Here is a 19,711-nt window from a genome sequence, read left to right on the forward strand (position 1 = left end):
TTGCTCTTAACCCCGAACGAGTTAGTCATATTAAAGAGGGAATTCTCTTATAAATTACTTAATAAGCATCAGATTAATAAAAGAACAACCAGAGCTTAGCATTAACGTAACACTCTCCATTTTATACACTAAGTGGTTTTGGCTTTGTGTTTATTCACTCAATTACCGGGACCGACTCCATCGCTGTACAAAAATGGCAGCTTTCGTTGTAAACAAACGCTAAGAATGACCAAAATTGGATAATAAGTCGGAATGTGAATACCAAAATGCAACAGTTAAAAGCAGGTAACTAGTAGCTACTATTGATACTTGTACTTCCTTCACCAGGAGAGGGGGGACGGGTTTTTTTAAGTTTGATAAGCTTCCTTTTGAAATACACTTAACAAGTTTTACAAAGAGCTAATAAATTATATCTTCTTAGTAGCTAAGAAAATTAACTTTTCGCGCCGTTGTTTGTTATTCAATAAAAATAAATTCTAAAGATCCTAAAAATTCAACATTATTTTAATTTCTTTTTCGGCGAACCAGTAGTAATAATAATAAAAAAAATAATTATTACGAATGCAGGGTGAACTTAAAAATGTTAAATATAAATTGACAGTGATGTATTTAAAAATGATTTAAATGATTTAGGTGTAAAAAGGCTTTAAACTCTTAGACAAAGTCATTGTACATAAATCAAAAAAAGTTATATAATATATATATACATATTATTGTAACAAAGAAAAAAGATTAAAGGTTGAGAAATCATAATAAAAAGTTAAAATCACGACTTTTAAAATAACCTTGTTAATGATCTATTTTTAATATTTTTGAATGAAATTGACCTTCACACAGACACTTTTAAGTAGCCATACATTCAGCAAGTCAACAAAATTTCGCTTTCATCTAATCTCCAGTAAGTACGCGAATTCTTCGTTTATTTACTATTTTTCAGCAAAGCAAAGTTCGTAAAATAATAAGGAAAGTGTTAGAAATCTGGGTGGCAACGAAAATTATCCATTTACGATATAAAAACAAAAAGAAAATAACTACAGTGGAATCTCTCCATCTCGAACTCGCAAGGGACCAAAAAATTTGTTTGAGATAGAGAAGGTTCGAGATAAAGAAAGGAAAATACCGCAGACCACAAAAAGACCGAGATTTTAGTTCGAGAGAAGTTCGAGATAGAGAGATTCCACTGTAAATGGAAATATGAAAACAAACTTGATCCAGGAAAAATTTGGTAATAAAATTAGCTGGACCTAAATTGTCTAAAAGAATTAAGCTAAAAATTATTCGTTTTTTCGTAGTTTATTAAATGCTTCTATTAATTTTCTTTATTACTCTTTATTTATTTTTTATGTTTATATATTCTATTGCATAACTTTCTAAATTTAATACCAGATCCAATGTATGGTTAAACCAAGACGCCTTTATCTAATTTAACCCAAACAATTCTCAGTATCATATAAAAAGGTTGCACACAAGAGAAACCTGTTATCGAGAGCATCACTTTCGGCGCAGGCACCTTCTTGAAAACAGTAAATATTTCATCTTAGCTATGCCATACTAGTCCCAGATGACAGTGTGAGGTTCATATAGTTTCAGCGACTTGCAAGGTGATATATTTTTTGTGAAAAAATGGAAAAATACTGTCTAAATGTGGCGAATGTATAAAAATACCTAAAATATTAAATGAGTAGCTAAGTGATAGTTTTAATGAGAAATAGACATGCATGAACATCGTTCACAAAGCTTCAACTAAATTTTTTTACTACCTAAAAGTGTGTGTAATAAAAGCTGTAAAGGGCTTTCTTTCTTCAAATTGGTTACAAATGAGTTATCAAACAAGATAGCGCACGACCACATTAGACCAAATTATAAATTCTTTTTTAAATTAGTGATTTGTACCTGTATAGATGTCTTACGAAGTAACATTGACAATTTAAAATCACTGGTTGAACTCATACTCTCAGGATATGGAACCAATATTTTTTCTTAGCATTTTTAGTATTTTCCAAAAAAAATTAAAAAATAACAATGGAAGTAATAAAAAATACAGTGACAAAGTTGTAACTTTTTAAAAAAAATATTTATTAAAACTGGAAATTATAAGAATTTTACAACGTTTAGAGTAACCTTAAAATCAGGTCACGCCCAATTATGACTTTGTTCACCTCTGACTAACTCGTGTACCAAATCTAGTGCCATTTAAATCTAACACCTTAACTTCGTCTTTGTTTAATATTTATGTTTCATTGCCCTTGAATTATAAGACAAAACTTTTCTTGACAAATGACATTTGTTGAACTTTTGCGTAAGTCTTGAAGAAACCTTAAAGTAGAAACCTCAATTAGAGAAATAAATTAGCGTAATTGTAAATTTCATTCTTATGGTTTTTATTTGTTACTAATTGTTACCCTTTAGTAAGTAGATATTAAATTCCTTAAAATAAAGCTTTATTATCTTTTAAAGTAATGAAGGCTAAGAAATTTGTTTTCTACCATAGTTACACACATTTCAATATCTTTATTTCCATATTTGAATATTAGTTCTGAAGGTCAGAAAGTTTGGGAATAGCCTGAGCATCATTTTACCATTCTATAAATAGCCTAAGGATTTGATGAGAACATTTTTAATGTCCGAACCACAAGTCTTTTTGCGGTTTGTTTATGATCTAAATTCCTACTTCTTTCCAAAACATTACTATTCTTTGAGCACTAGTTATTTTTGCACTCAATGACATGCAATAATATCAAAAATTCTTGAACCAATATTTTTCTTTGGAAAGATTTTAAATATCTCTGGTGTCTGCAAATTAGACTTTATTTTAGTGAATATTTCGGATGTGCAGGAGAATACATTAGGTTGCATTGCATGTTATTCTTACCATGCGACAATGAGCGAATCAAATTCGACAAGGATATGGTTAATTTGACGGGTGGCCTAAATAAGCGACTGCTGTAAACAGAGTAAATCAAAATAACAGAAATTATAAAATAAATATATTCTAACTTACCCGGTACATGCTTCCGTTTTGCCTTGGTCACATGTTCCGTAAAACGAGTTTAAATGACGTTTAAAAATATGTCAATACATTTTTATACATATTTTGTTGTTTTATTGTTGAAATCGACGACTTCTGTTTTGACAATGTTTTTTAGATCAAATAACAGTCATTAAACGGTTAGGATATTTCGTTGTCAGATCAGAACAGGTAATAAATAACAAAAGTCAAATGTTTATGCCCTTCATATTTTGTCTTGTTTAGTAACTGCCGATATTCAATCATTTTTTTATTGTTGTTGTTGTTTTTGCTTTTGTTACGGTTGTTGTTGTTGTTTTTGATCCATCATCTTATGTAGGATTGGGAAGAATTTAAAACATTTTTGTTATACTTTTCCTATCCTATTGATCATCCGTGTAAATTTATTGGAAGAAAAATAAGAATAAGAATGATGCACCAATCTTTGGGATGTTCTTTTCATGATTGGTTGCAATATTTACAAAAATTAAAGATGCAAGAACTAGTAAAATTGACTTGCCCACTTGACCGTATTTTAAACAAAAAAAAAAAAAAAAAAATGCGAACTACACCAAATTAAAAGTTTTCTGCAGTTTCAAAACATTGATAAATTCTAATACTACAAAAACTTCGTAAACTTCTTAATGATAAAAAATAACTCTTGTAAAACGTGGATTAAGTATCACGTAAAGTACTTGGTGACAACGAGAACTAGCATATTTATTTAACAGTATGCTCGACATAAAAAATGTTTTTTAAAGTCAAGTAAGCAATTTTGAAGTCTTTCAATTATGTTTAGCCTATTTTTACAACTTCTGCTTTCACGATTATTCCTATAAATGATACACATATTTTGATCCGTATATAAAGCTCTGTGGTTTTAAAGATATGGTATAATACGGCTCCCAACGTTATGTAGTAGTTTGTCACGCAATTTTACTCACAAAAATATTCAGTTTACACTTGTATATTTCCTTGACGAAATGTCGCATCTCTTGCATTAAGTTTGAAATACTTTTCTAAGCTTGCCAAACCCTAATTTGCTCCTAAAATTGGGCCTTGTACACGTTCATATGTAGAGTAATTTGTATAAGCTTTTGTTAAACTTCAAGATGATTAAATAAAAAAAAAATTGCAAAGGTAATCGAACTACTTATCGCACAAAGAAAAATATATTCAATTTTGCTACTGTTTTGACCCACCTTAGCGCTCCCTAATTTTTGTCAGTACTGTCTTTTTAACAGTGCCTAATATTATTCAAACGAATTTCAGGTCATACCTCACATCTCATGTAAACAAACAAAGCGTATTTACCATCTAGCAGGAGAGTATTGTTATTTCCTTTTTAAGGAATTATTAATCTTATCAATGTGTCAAATACAAGTGCTGGAAAAAAATAAACGAAATCGTAGTAAACAAAAATGGTAAATAATAATATCAATAAGTAAATGATTGAAAGAATAATACACATCTGCTTTTCCTTATTTATGTATTTTGCGGAGCAACAAAAACTCCATTTCCTATCGTAAATATAAAAAAGTATCAATGTTTGGTTTTTCTCCGCATTTAATCTTATTTAGTTATTTTGAGTTCGGCAACAAGCGTGGGGTGGAACTGGTGGTAATTTGCAGGTTAAACAGAGAAGTACCGAAGAGAAAAAAATAGTATAAAAATTATAAAATGTGTAGGATGATATTTAAAAAAATGTAATCGCGTAAATTACAAATAACATTTCTGTTTAGTGTTTTAACTAACGTTTTGTCAATGTTGAAGTGAAGTTATATTTGTTATGTAGAAAAGGAAGTCAACAAAATCATTGCAGAATCGAAATTGCAGCATAAACACGAGATGGTTGACACCACCATGGAATCAACTTTTTTAGAAAAAGGAAATTAATTTTGCTCAAATGACCTTAAAACCTTCTCCGTTTTAGTTCTAGAAACGTCCCATGTGATGTAAAACGTCAAACCAAAAAGATGGTTTTGTTTTGCCTATTAGTGTTGACGTCAAAACCTCACATAACTTTTCCGCTAAAAGCGTGAAGCCGGAATGAAGTAATAACCCAGTATTTTGTAGTAAATTTCTCAATATCGTATTTGTTCGATTTACTTCCTTTTTTTGTTGACGGGTCATGTCCATGATGTCAAAAAAATAAACAGTGAACGAACTTTTTCAAATATTCGAATCGAACAATAAAAATGAACGAAAATCAAACCACACCAATGATTGTAAACCCGAACAGTGGGTCTTACTTAAAAAGTTAGATTCACATAACCACGTAATCGTGATTTGACCAGAGATGTAATTAAGGGATAACCTTTCTCATAAATGATTGAAATTTTTATGTCTGGAAGAGTCTGATTATAATAGAGGGCGAGTTTAATAGCTTACCCATAGCAAACCCACTCGTTTTATTTGATCACGTACAACGGAACTGTGCTGTGGCTTAGTATCTAATTTGTGGTTTCGAAAAATATGAAATTATTTCTTGATACAACTAGGATTAATCAATGTCTCTAGCGCTCATTATTGATGATTTTTAGTTAATTTCAGAGACTGACAATCACACCAATTCTTAAGGGTAGTCGATCTATAACAAATCTTTGATGCTATAAAAAATGATTTTTTTAAATAACAAAGACTATTTAGAAAACGAAAGCCACATGTAAATTTTTAGCGACTTTAGTGCAGTAACAGGCATTTACTCAATTTGCATTCAGTGCTGAAATCTAATCATATTAAAAAAAAAAATTGTGACACAATATTTTTTAGGATTTTTTGATAAACTAATAAAGTGAGCTTCATAACACTTTGTGACAGAAAACATCACATCTCGCGTGGTCACTTAAATGTTTATATCTCAAATGACAGCTTTTTTATATAAATTTCAAATAAAATAAAATAACCTCAATTGATTATCCTAGTCTTCACTTTTTCTCTCCTAATTTTTAAAGGTCAAGTATCCCATCAAGGGCTTGTTACAAAATCCTTCATTACTTTTAAACCTAAATAGGTCATCATTATTGTGTCCGAGGTCAATTAGTAAGCCCGGTACGACTAAAATTTATCAGAATCCTGGCTTCCTTCCAATGAAATTTAGTTTTCAATACATTTTGACTGGCCCGGATGCAATACTAAGATCGAAATGTTGGCTACGTCATGTCTCATGGGTTATCAATCTCGGAAAAATGTGGGTATTATTTCCGTGTTAAACACTCTTTCATATAAGACATTTTAAGACTTTTTGCAATATAAATTTAGTTTATGTTGTGGTAAATAAACTCACAGGGATTGACCTTATGTTTTATGAGGTTAACATCGGCCTATTATGACGGAGATAATCAGCCCCCTCGTTTGAATAGCATATATAAAGCGTGATTTTTGTCAGTAATAATCAATTGATGTTACTACCTTCAGATGAACAAAGAGTAAAGGAGGCAAAAAAAATTAAAGGTTAAGAGCATGTCAGTGCTGGAAAATATTCTTTATAAGAAAGGTGAGCATATTTGTTAATCACTTTTATCATAAGTTATCTTTATAGCAAGAGAAAGATGGCCAACTAAAACAATGTTTTCACCTCTTTAAATTTCTATTCTGTTTACTTTAATCGGAGAAAAATTACGATGAAAAGTTTTTGCAAAATGAAAATTTGCGAATTTGTGATTCATAAGTTTAAAAATTTCTATTTATGAAATAAAACGAAATGTCTAACAGCAAATGACCTGTTTTCTGTTTTTACCTTATGATGATATAAACAATGCAACAACAACTTCTTCTTTGTGTCCATGCAGATGAAGTAGCTCACATAGTTAATGATAGAAAAGCAAAAAACCATTTTTAAAGACTATTGTCATTGGATTATTACTTCTACACTCGAAGCATCATCGCATCATTATTTATTTAATGCAAATATCATTCAGAGTTTTGAAGATATTTGACCACTCGAAAGTAAAAAATAGGTTTTAGAACTAAACTTTTTATTAATAAAAATAATGGATAATCTTTTATTAATTGATGATTTGTAGTGAATAAACTCTCGCGAATAGTATTCACGAAATTCGAGGATATTTTCTCAAATTAAAGTAATCAATCCACTAAAACGAACTTTTAATTCCAACTAAAACTTTTCTGTCTCTTTCAAATTAAGGCATTTTTGAAAATGATGTGTCTCGTTAACGTTGAAACGAATGGTTGTTATTGTTGTTGTTTTTGTTGTCACTGTTGTTTTTGTTTTTGTTGTTATTGTTGTTATTGTTGCCTTAATGTTTTTATTTTATGCTTTTAATTTAAATTTTGTTGCGAAAGTTTAAAACATAGTTGTAGCTAAATACATTAAAAAGTTAAGGCTATAAAATTTTTATCAAGGTAAAAATATAGAACATTTTGCTGCCCAAAACAACTTACAGTTTAGACAAACGTTTATTATTAATGTATGACAATTTGTTCCATACATAACTTTATCCCTTTCCCACCGACTTAATTGAGCAGAATTGTATATATTAGGCACCCACTTTACCTTGCTACATTGCGACGTTGTTACAAAATTAAACTCGTGGGCTCATATCTCCTGTGATTACCAAAACACAGTTAGAAAATTATACTCGTGGGATCGCATCTTAACTGGCGACGTTGATTACACATTTATTGTACATAATAAACATGACAGTTTTTTTCTCATTTTGGACGTTACATTTGTCACTTGTATGAAAAATAGCATCAGAGACACAATACAAGGGGAAAGGAGGTGCTTTTAAATGCTGACCGACTCTAGTTTAAAAGTTACATTTTACTATAATGACTTACGGACATGTACTTTCTGACAGGATCAACAGGGAAATGACAAAAATAACAACTTAAAGTGCAAATTAGGTTCAATTGCATTGTGCACCTAGAAATACTCCATAAAGTAAACATTGATAAGTTAGACGAAAACATTTAGTAAATTCTGGACTTTAATAGACTCTTTTCTGGTTTAAAAAGCACGAAATGGTCAGTCAAATGTATCTTTAAAGACAAAGGACGAGAAGGAAATATGATAGGTCAAATTTGTCGCTGTAAAATAATCATGGAAAATTGGGGTATAAATGAAGTCAAAAGTCAAAAGATCACTTCCTCTCTGAAATTTCATTTTATTTATCATGTCTCCGAATGAAAGAAAGGCAAATTTATTATCTTTTTTTATTAACTTCAAAATACGTGCCTGACAAAAATATTTGCTTAGAATGGCAAAAACAGTTTGTAGTATGATCACAGCAGTAAGAAAATTACAAAGCGTGATGCTTTATAATAGTTAACTTAAATAAATCCTATTGAATTTCGGGTTTTTTAAGGTATCTTTACGACTCGGGGTCATTGTTACCTACCACTGATATGGTCATTTCAACATTTAGCATTATTGAACTTATCTAGCCAATAAAATCTGATATGACTTCATATCAAACTTCGCATTGCTTTATTGTAATTTACAGTCTAGAAAACCGATTTAGCTGGCACAATTAAGACGGAAGCACAAATATATTCGTTGCCTATAAAATTGGGTAAGGGATTTTATTTCTTTTTAAACTCAACAAACAATTTAGACTTAAGATATTTAATTACCAAGGTTCATTAAAATATTATTCTCTTATAATTTCAAGTAGTACAATCGTTATGAAGTACTTATGATTTACCTCAATATGCAAGTATTGACGTCTCAAAATGGGAAACTAATTATTGACGCTGATCGGCGATTCGTACATGCATCGGTTAGCAGTTTGCCTTTTTTACAATTTTTTTCTAGGAATTAATCAGAAACGAAATTGCATCCAAATAAGTTGTCACTTTTAGCAATATCAGCTTAAAGTAAAAACCTCCCAAAACGAAACAAAAAATTCCGATTAAATTATCGTCTCCACTTCAATAGTACTTTCTGCTACAATTTGTGACGATCTGTCACTTACAAAGAGTACCGAAGTGTCCAAGGTTAAACAAAGCAGTTTTGATTACTTGACATTATTAATGCCCCATCATTATTATCAAGGAGACTTTCATTTGAAAATAGGCCAGAGTATTTTTTTTCCTCTTGTAAATGTTTTAATCTGTCATGAAGTACTGTAAGGTTGCATTAAAGAAAAGTAATTCTTGCATCTCTACATTCTAACGTTCTCATTGTAAAGATCCACTCTTTAAAAATCTCTAAAAAATAAGACACCACACATGTATTTGCTGTATTAAAGGGGATACTTCTTCTCATTATTTACACTTGTTTTATTTTTAAAAGAAAGAAAGTAATAAAAAAATTTACGTTCAAAATTCACTACTCAGGGATCTATATTTTTGTTTCCATATTATGGCAGTGTCCTCATTGTCATTTTGCACTTGCATAGTAGCGACAATATCCTCGAGATATCATTCTACGCAGATGTAATCATCTATTTAAATTAAACATTCAACTATCTTGAAGTTATCAAACACTTTTGCAATATCTCAACATTAACAAGTCAAATTATCAAAAGGTCATAGCCTAACGGATGCTGCAAACGATATGCTTATAACTTTGATTATTTTTGTACAGTATAATAGGGAAATAATTACGTATTATCATATATTCTTAGTTATCAACGAAAGATTAAACAGTTTAAACATGCACGTAACTGTTTCCTACTAAACAACATTTCACTCCATACATTCAAACAAAAATTATCGTAATAACATATGTGATTGTATACTTGATAACAGAATCATATTTAATTTTGATGTTTTATAAGGTTACCTTTTGGCAAGTTTTTTTGTGTGGCACGCAAGTTTAGGTGTTAAAAAAATTCTTACAATGACTTTCCAAATATTTAACATTGACAATTTCTGCATTTCGTATACCTTTTTATATCGAGGTAAAATTTAAGAACAACTTTAGCCCTAAGTGGATTCTTGTTAACAACACAAGCGACTGTATATGCGGCAGATTTCGAATAAATAAATAGTAAATGATTTTAGTAAAATAATTCTCGAAAAAAATATTCAAAAAGTTGTTTTGATGAAGTAAAAATTTCGGAAAATAAACTCTGACCTTATTAAATATTTTTTGCAGTTAAAACAATAGGTGCATGACACCAAATGGACATCTATATATCACAACGTCTCCTTAACGTCGTTAATTACATTCGATGTTGATATTTACAGTACAATTTTGTAATGTTTTTTGTTTTTCGTTTCTCCTTTAATTGGCAAATTCAGCACATTCAGTTAATAAAGAGATACATTGCAACCATTATGAACACTATTGGGGACAGTATGAACTAGCAATCACAAAATCTTTTCAGATAAATAGTTGAATAGTGGAATTTTTGCCAAAAAGTTAACGATATATACAGGTTAATTTCGATTAATGTCAAGTTTGAAAATAATTGCAGAATGAAACATTTTTTTATATTTTACATGATAATGTAAATAGACATTTCTAAGGAAGCATTATGGCTATGACTTTTTAAAGGTCTCTGGTTCGAAGAATTTTTACGAATGATGGCTTTTCGGAGATTTATTTTCGCGAATGGACACACGAAAAATTTCGATAATGTTAAGGTCGTCAGGGTGCAACAAATTTTCATTACCATCAAACTTTACCGATATTATAACCAAATTTGTCTAAAACTTTTAGTGACGCCTGACAAAGCAGGAAACCCTGAAAACATCAGAAACTTCTTAATTAAGACAATACCTCGATGATACGAGTGCTGTTAAAGGGAATTTGAAAATTTGCGAAACGTCAATAGGAAATTTTAAAAATTAAGTAAATTTTAAATTGATGACATGTTCCTAGGGAAATGTAGGCGTGGGTATAAAAGTTGACAAGACTTCTTAAATGACATCCTCACTTCACAAATATTTTTTTTGCGTTCGTTTAAGAAAGTTCTAAAGGTACGAAATTCTTTTGATATTTGTGAATTTTTTCAGATTCTTTCGATGCACAATGAAAAGAATGTATTTTTATATTTGCAACTTGCAAAAAAAATCTCATATAGTTTGCACACTTCAAATCTAGCTTGTAAAACAAAAACAGAGACTATACTTTCAACGCTTAAAAATTTATTTATTTTTTTGTATTATCGTATCATAATTTATTTTTTGGTCATTGTATGGAAGATCATAATCCACGTTTTTTTCCCCTTTTATACAATATCTTTTTAATTTTTTAATTTTTTATAAGCTAGTCTCAAAATTTAATTGCGATTTGCACTCTACGTCATACTAAAACAAAAAAATAGTTCTGTAGTGAATATAATTTTTATAGCCTTGAAGTAAAAATAAAACAAAAACAGATAGAGCTTATGAGCGTTTGGTGTAAAATTATTTAGTTAGAATAACTCTAGAAATGTGCTTTTAAAATTTTAATTTACATTTGCGTAACAATTTCACAATTTGACAGCGATTACAGAAGTTTCCAAAGCAAAGTACAAACATTTTAATTTCGATATTAATAATCTTTTTATTTTATTTTGTAATATTTTTTTAAATATGTTTGAATTTGCCATTTCTTTGATAAGCTGTTTTGTTCCAAAACAATAAAGTACATTTTGTTACAAAAAACTTTATAAAATACTTGTGATTAATTATCGTGTTAAACGAACAAAAAGAAAGTAATTTAGAACATAATCACAAAAGAGGAAGGAACACATTCAAATTTTTAAAATCAAAGTTCACAACATCCTTCAATCCCCTCATGTCTTTCACTTTCTGTACCCTATCATGAAATGTTGTCCATTTAAATCACGCGGTTGATGACATCAACCAATTATGGAATTACTTTCTATCATTTGATGATTATTGTATTGCAAGACTTACAAAGTGTTGACTTAATAACATTTCCATGAAGAAATTAGAACTTTCGAATCCATTTAAAAAAATGAAGATTTGCAATGAACTTGAGAGTATCACTTTTTCATGATCTGTATTGTTTGCATAGCTTCAGTTGTAGTTATATTTCTAATAGGTCAAAGGTTAATGCGTAACTATCGAGCCGTGACTCTTTGAATGTTTAATAATAAAGTTACTAGAGTAAGTCTATCTCAGTTGAATATTTTTTATAACCAACTAAGTTAGCACAAAGATGTTGTGAAAGGATATGTAGAAATGTGCAAGCGCGATGCTTTAATTCTTGGATACTAATTATTTGAATTCTAAACGTTCAGTCACGTCTGAGGAAGCAAATTATACTTTAAATGAAATATGCATAACAGTTTGTATCGATGTGGGTTGTTTAACATGGTTATGCATGCAGTTTGCGTTTTTTTGTTAATTGGTTATAATTGTATTTTTGTCTTTCAAACGTGATGATATAAGTTGTAATTTTGTAGCTGTGTATGTATTTCGTTTACATGTATTTAAAATTTTAAAAATTTCAAAATGTTAGGGTATATATTTATAACTTCATAGTCATCAAGTATAATCTTTATTATACTTTGATAAATTTCTATAAAATGCCACGCAGATTAAGTGGTTTTCCAAACAAAACATTTCTGATTGTTTATGACTTTCTTTTGTATATTTTTGATCAGAAGATACGCATAAGGTTGAAAGGTGAAATTTTGATAATTAGTGGTTGTCTATAAATTCATATAATCAATAATTAAATCTATTAATGCATCGCCAATGATCCTATATATCAATATTTTCTGTAGCAGCAATTAACCCACGATAATAGAAGTATTTCTTTAATAAACACATTAGGTTTACTGACAAACATGGATGAAATGACTCAACACGATTATCCATCTCCATCTTCTACAATTGGTAAGATCTACGGCGGAGAAAAATACAAAATGAGCCAGTATGGTTTGACTGAATATCACTCAATGCCTTCAATTCGTTCATATGAATCTTTGAGAGTTGGGCAAGAAAGACGAGATTTGAAAAGCCTTGAACATGGTCGAAAAGTGTGGTATTTAGGCGAGACTATTAAAAAGGTATGAATTGGAATTAACAGTAACAAAACATAAATTTTTCTTATTTATTCTATTTAATTCAAAAAGAATTCTCAAAGTGTTATAGTTTTTGCAAAAGGTAGATAAGAGAAAACGCTGTCTGTAAAATGAAGGAAACATAACAGTGGAGAAACTTTAAAAATAATTTAACGTATTGAAAAAAAACAATGTATATTTTTCGAGACCGCTTTAAAACAGAGGCAAGTTAATCCATTTCTGTATGGAAACTGATTTCGCTTTACAATTTTCCTAAGCTAAAACGTCAGGTACAGTATGAATATTCACGAGTCATAACAAAAACAGACAACTAAACATTTTAATATTTTTTAAAGCTGTGCCTTGACTTAAAATAGGGAAATTTATTTTTTAAGGAGGGTTTATGATTAAAAACAACTTATACTTTTCTGAGTGTTAACCATGTGACTTCTTTTAGCTGTATGACTTGGACCAAAACCCCGGAAGAAAATTGTTTCTGGACGAATACTTTGCATTTATGAAGGCAAGAGGTAAAAAAACAACGAAACTTGATTTTTGTCTCTTATAAGTTTTATTCCTTTCTCTATGTTTATGTATGTATTTATGACGCTTTAGGTGCGACAGTGTCAAAGGTTCCTGTTGTTGCTAAGTTACCGCTGGATTTGTTTCGTTTATATCACGTGGTACAGAAGTTAGGAGGCTTTGCACAAGTAAGTTTATTCTCTTACTGTTTAATTTAATGATTTCTTTAAGATTCACGCAATCTTTAATGCAGATGCAATGGTTAACAGTAAAGGTTGATAATTTATGTATCAAAACATGACTAAAAGAAACTTTAACTCTGCCAAGTATATTATTAAAAAAAACGTAAACAAATTCATGATCTGCAAAATAATTGTTATGGTTATTATCGCCTTATAGCTAATCGTTTCATGTTAGAAAAGCGTGTATTATATAATGTCAAGTCTGACGAAAGTCAGTTTACTTGTTTAGTATATTCACATGTATTGCTGCTTTGTCATGCAGCTCCAAGATGACATTGCGAATCAATGTGAACAAACAATATATGAAATTCGAGACGTGATATAATTTAAACATAACGAGGAAAACACTACCACGATTATTATTTATTTGGCAAGGAGGTTTAATAAAATCGCAATTAAAACGTTATTTCCACTAATATGAATTTAATGCAACAGTGGAAGTTTGTTTTAAAGTTGTTGCCACACTATGACATCTCGCGCTCCGCAACTTTTGTTTGGTGAAGAAGGATGGTGACATCATAAATTCATTATGTATTGATTTTAACAGGTTGTCAAAAAAAGAAAATGGAGCAGAGTTGTGAGAGAACTGGACTTACCTTCGTCCATCACAAGTGCTGCTTTCACACTCAGAACGCAGTAAGTACACTTTTAAAATATCATGACAATAAATGAGAGTGTGTGTGTGTGAGAGAGAGTGTGGAAGAAGGGGGAAAGTGGTCCAACTATTTTCTTGAGGGATAATGTTTACAGATAACCAGTATATTAATGCATTCATGACAAGTAATTTATCGCAAGACGACGCTATTCTTCCGACGTAAACAAATCACTATATCATAACAATGTATAGTTTATCAGTTTTTCATCATGATGGTCAGAGAAGCAACGTATGAGGTGTTTTATTTCCTTTCTGGATAATTTAATTTAAATATTCACTCCCGGGAGCATTAAATTCATATTACGCGGTAATCCGTAATAAGATTTAGAATAAGTAAAGTTATTTAAACTTATTATGTTTAAGTTATGAGATATTGAGCAGCGTTAAATATGTATTACCGACCGTTAAAACTCCACTAACGCGTGTATCTTTGTTACATATACGTTTTCTTTTTTGCAGATATATGCGCTTGTTATACCCATACGAATGTGAGAAGAAAGGAATACCAAGCAATTTTTTATATTATGAAGATGAAGTTGGATGGAGTCCCGAGTCGAGTAAACTTTCTGAACATCACTACGATGTCAATAGTCGTCCACCGAAACTGTTACGAGAGGATAAACATTCGTCATATCAAAAGGAACCAAGATATCACTCTAAGCCTGAGTCATCTTATGTTGAACTTTCTTCGCAATCCGAGGATAACATTCGCTCGAAATTGAGGGAAGAGATTGGTTTTAAACGGAAATATGAATCCCCTGCAAGTCCTTCTGCTAAACGTGCCAAAAGCGAAGAGTTAGATAGAGATATATACGAGGCTTCTAATGTACAGGTATGTGAACTGAAATGGTTAAATTTCTGCTTAAATTTCAAATGCCTTTCATACAAGCTTTTGTATTAGAAAAACAATTTCAGTCTTAGTAAATTACAAAGGTTATTTATGCAAATTTCTTTGTAGGTAACCAGACCACAATCATTTGACAATACATTATTATCAAATCGACCCATGATTTACAATGTAATTGAAGATAGACGACGCTATTCAGATAGCGACCCTGTTAAAAAGGAAAGAGTTACTCCTACAGAGGAAAAGCCAACTGAAGAGGATATAGTACGAGAATCTGAAAGAGATATGCTAGAGAAGGAAAACTTTCAAGACGAGGAAAGATACCAATACAAAAGAATGATTTTTTCTGAAGAAGACAAAAATTACAAAGACTTTGTTTATCCGTCGTTTACCTATCAAGAAAAACATAGTAATTCACATCCAAGAGATTGCAGAGATTGCATCGTGAGCCAAAGCTCGCCTGAACCTGTGAGAGTACAGAGTGTTCTCGAAAATACGCGTGTGAAGTCCCACATGTTGCACAGACAACCACATAATGGTGAATATTATCCCGATTCCAGAGCTCGATCCCACTTAAGCAGATCTTTAGACGAGAGAAGTTTTTCAGGAGAGCGAAGTATGTACAAAAGAAAATTTGTTAATTATTATAGACCTTCTGTAAAGAACGTTAGACTGTCAACAAATCCAAGTGAAATGAATATTACAATTGAAGAACGAACTGAGACAGCTATGGCCTTGTCAATTGTTGTTAATGGTATCAAGTATACAGGTACATTGCTGTCAAATATTCAGCGACCATGAAAGTTATATTTATATTTTTAATTGTTATTCGATTTTGTTATTATATAAAGCATGTTTAAATGCGTAAATAAAATCCTTCAGTAAATTTATTTCTTTTCCATTCAGTATCCTCGCTTGTCTATTTTAGGGTTGTTTTCTGTATTGACTTCTTTAGTTACAGTGAAAAATTCATTACAATGTAGTATAACACATTTGCTTGAATAATTCATTGTAACATACCATAGCTTTAGCCTAAATTCTTTTCTTATTTCATTATACCATAACGCTTTTACTGCAAAAGAAAGTTAATAAATATGTCCAAGCGTGGTCTTAACAGGTAGCAGTTCCATCGAAATAAAAAATACAAAAGGTAGCAGAAACGACATTACATTTTAGAAATCTGTTCCTAAAATGCATTTTTAAATACCAAAATTTTAAACATATTTAGCCACCCATGTGAATGAGAACATTGCGATTTCATTGCATAATGAACAAAGCGCGAATAAATGTTCCTTGTGAGAACATCTTGTATGGGGGAAAGTACTGATCATATCTGACTAGATAGGTTACATTTCCTTTAATTTCAATATTCTGACTCCCTACGCTGTGGGTAAGAACCTTACTGTGCTGCTGTTTTGGTGGATCGACTTTGAAAAATATCAAAGGACATGTGAATTTAAACTGAAACTTTTACTACACAATTAAAAAGACTTTTCACCGTACCGATAACATATAATTAACCCTATTTAGGGTCCTCAATGCTGGGCGAGGAGCTGATTTGCACCCTTCCCATTTGTAATATCTACATTTGTTGGTACATTGAACATGAAACTGAAACTTCCAACAAACGTTCACCAGGCCTTAAGTAACAACTTGGTCCAAAATAATTGCTGATTTCAGCGCCTAGTTAGATTAGGCTTAAAATAGGTGTTAGAAATTCATTTAATTACTCTTATGTAAATTCTGTGTTGGAGAAATACCATATAAAATATTTTTTATAGCTGGTCGTTAAGTAGAAAAAAAATTATTCCCATCCTGAAATTTTTTATGAATAAAGAATTTGGGTAATTGTCGACATATTCAAACTATAATTCAAAAAATGTACAACATAAAGTTTGTGAAGTATTCGTATTATTACTTTGTTAACAGGGTTGCATCAGTGCTTTTAATGTGCCGTTATACTGTACATCCTAACGGCAATATCCTTCGTTGTCATCAGTGTGGTTAATGCAGGCAAGTATACGGGTTTTTAGCTAATTAAGGATTAATCATTAATAAAAAAAGATGCAAGCGACAACGACTCTCCCTTCAAACATTGACCTCCGCCACGTATTATACTCACAAGCTGGGACATACTTTGACGTCAATCATTATTCTCCGGTATCACCATGTCAAGTTATTATACAGATAGTAGAACGTCTTATACAGTTTTTGTTTTAAGCAACAGTCAGATAGAAAATACTCTGATGAAACCACAAAATAAAGCTATCCTATGTTTTCTAAAAAAAAATTACGTTATAAGAAATGCACTTAAGAAGATTAACCAATTAATTTGGGAATGACTTTCACTTTCTGGTTAAGTTTTAAGATAAAATACTTATATGTTGCTGATGTATTTCAGAGAAAAGTAACAAAATGACAATGTGTGATCTTTTTACAATTGAAATCATCGATCAAATATCTGGGGATTGATAAAGTTATATCACTTTCGCTTCCAATATTGCCAGCTTATGATTTTCAGCATTTATGTCTGGGCAAGGATACTTTAATCTTACGTTGAAGATTTTTTGAGTGAACATCACATAGATGTAGAAACAACACAGCCTGTTTACCGTCTTGATTGAACGAAAAGAGACGACATCAGGCTGACTAAACGGTTTTGATGTGGATTTGGGGAAGTTTACCATGTTTTGGCACTAAAAAATTGTGGGCAAAAATTGTCTGTAGTTTTCTGTTAAATATGACAAAAGTGTATATTATAAAAGTTTCATGTTAAAACCAAGCAGATCTACCTGTACTGTTATATTTTAATGATATATACAAAATTAATTTCTTTGTCACTTTTGTCACGTTCCTTATGCATACCAGACTAGCACCATTTTAAACTTCCTGAATGGGTCAATTGCTTATTACACCCACATCATAATCTGTTTGATGCAGGAAAGTAAAACAAATCTAAAGATCGTTTAAAATTATTGCTTTAAAACCGCAACAATCAATTATTTGCAATAACTTGACATCATTGCAAATTTCTAGTCATAGCTAATAAGTCCAGCAATTTTTAAAAAAGTGCTGAGATTGTAAAAACAAGAAAAATTACTTTCCATTCATTTCAAGAAATTTGTCGTTGACTTGCTTCGTAACAATGAGCACGTACAATCAAACACGAAATGAATACGTGACAGTTAATTAGGCTAATTATGAACAGTGTCAATCATTATTTAGTCCAATATCACAAAAATGAAAAATTTCTTTGAAGACAGGCAATGATAGATTTATCCTTGCCAAGACCACCTTCATCAAGTTGCGGAAAATTGTCCACTGCAATTAAAGTTGTCCTTTACAATGTTTTTCCCAGACCACAAAAAGCAGAGGAAGGATGCGATAACCCGTTTTCTCTTTTCCATGACGCAGGACTTATGCGGTGAATTGTGCAAGTTATCTTAGAAAGAAAAGACATTCCTGGGTATTTTAGTCAAGTAAATAGATCTACCGACCTCCAGAGGAAATGTTTTTCTGGTTGGTTCTGCATTAACCTTTTTTTATCAAATTTATTTTTGCGCACTAATATTTTTTTGCTGTTTTCCTTCTCTCAGTGCATTAAGACAAAAAATGCCTCAAATATTAATTTAGGTATTTTTAGCTTAATTTGAACTTTAAGATCTTATAAAAAAGATTTGTTGACGTAGATAAAAAAAAGTGTTTACTTTGAAAGTCTCGTTTCTTAATTACTTCAAACAGGTCTTAATTTTTTAAATTTTTTTTAACGTTCTTTGTACGTACCAGACTAGCGTCATTATAAACTTTCTGAATGAATCAAATAATCAGTAAAAAGTAACCAAATTATAACTTGATGACTAATATTTCCAAGCGATATTTGCTTTTCCTTTGAGGAATGCGTATAATATTAGAGGATACAAAATTGGGGATTTTTCCCCCTTTTTTTTACAGTATCGTATATATAAGTATATATAAGTATTTTAATAGATTCTCTTTTGATCACAATGATGTAAAGTTATAGAACCTTATTTTCTAATTGGTACCTTAAAAGAAAATAAATATATTTATTATTAATAGTAGTATCAGACGAGAAAGGTAGAGCGAGTGTGATACAATATCTTATACAATTAGTACTGCTATATATTCCTTTTCTTTATATATATCTTACAATTCTAATTCTAATTTAATTCTAAGAGCCTTTTTATTAGTTAACTCAATACCTTTTTCTTTCTTTCTTATTTTCAGGGTAAGTGGAAGGGTCAAATCTATCTCAATTCTTCTAATAATTGTGCTTAACTGCTAACGTATTTATAAGAAAGTTCATTTATTTTAAATAAGCCTGATTGCTTTTAAAACCCTTACTCCTTTTATTTCGACATTTGAATGATGGCAATAAATGATATAATCGGAACTTTTATTTACAATATGATTGTTGTTCTTAATGTAATTAATTCGAAAATTCCCGCTGTCTTGAATCTTTTTGCTGACTTGGCATAATTTTTCGTC

The 19,711-nt window shown here is 30.6% G+C and overlaps 1 protein-coding gene across 1 annotated transcript; it reads left to right on the top strand.

Moving 5' to 3' along the window:
• Window positions 1-175: 175 nt before the first annotated feature.
• Window positions 176-16,091, top strand: LOC130612651 (protein dead ringer homolog). The gene is made up of 7 exons (XM_057433999.1): window positions 176-285; window positions 12,710-12,945; window positions 13,397-13,469; window positions 13,555-13,649; window positions 14,251-14,339; window positions 14,818-15,190; window positions 15,317-16,091. Exons 1-7 carry the CDS (start codon window positions 267-269, stop codon window positions 16,004-16,006), a joined length of 1,575 nt encoding a protein of 524 aa, XP_057289982.1. The 5' UTR covers window positions 176-266; the 3' UTR covers window positions 16,007-16,091.
• The last annotated feature ends 3,620 nt before the right edge of the window (window positions 16,092-19,711 follow it).

The sequence above is a fragment of the Hydractinia symbiolongicarpus genome, chromosome 10 (assembly GCF_029227915.1).
Source record: "Hydractinia symbiolongicarpus strain clone_291-10 chromosome 10, HSymV2.1, whole genome shotgun sequence".
Classification (NCBI taxonomy): Eukaryota; Metazoa; Cnidaria; class Hydrozoa; order Anthoathecata; family Hydractiniidae; genus Hydractinia; species Hydractinia symbiolongicarpus.

Bases quoted from the DNA above. Each gene is read 5' to 3' on its own strand.
- LOC130612651 (XM_057433999.1), top strand. The intron at 13,650-14,250 runs GTAAGTTTATTC...TGATTTTAACAG, and splicing joins AGTTAGGAGGCTTTGCACAA to GTTGTCAAAAAAAGAAAATG. The intron at 15,191-15,316 runs GTATGTGAACTG...ATTTCTTTGTAG, and splicing joins ACGAGGCTTCTAATGTACAG to GTAACCAGACCACAATCATT.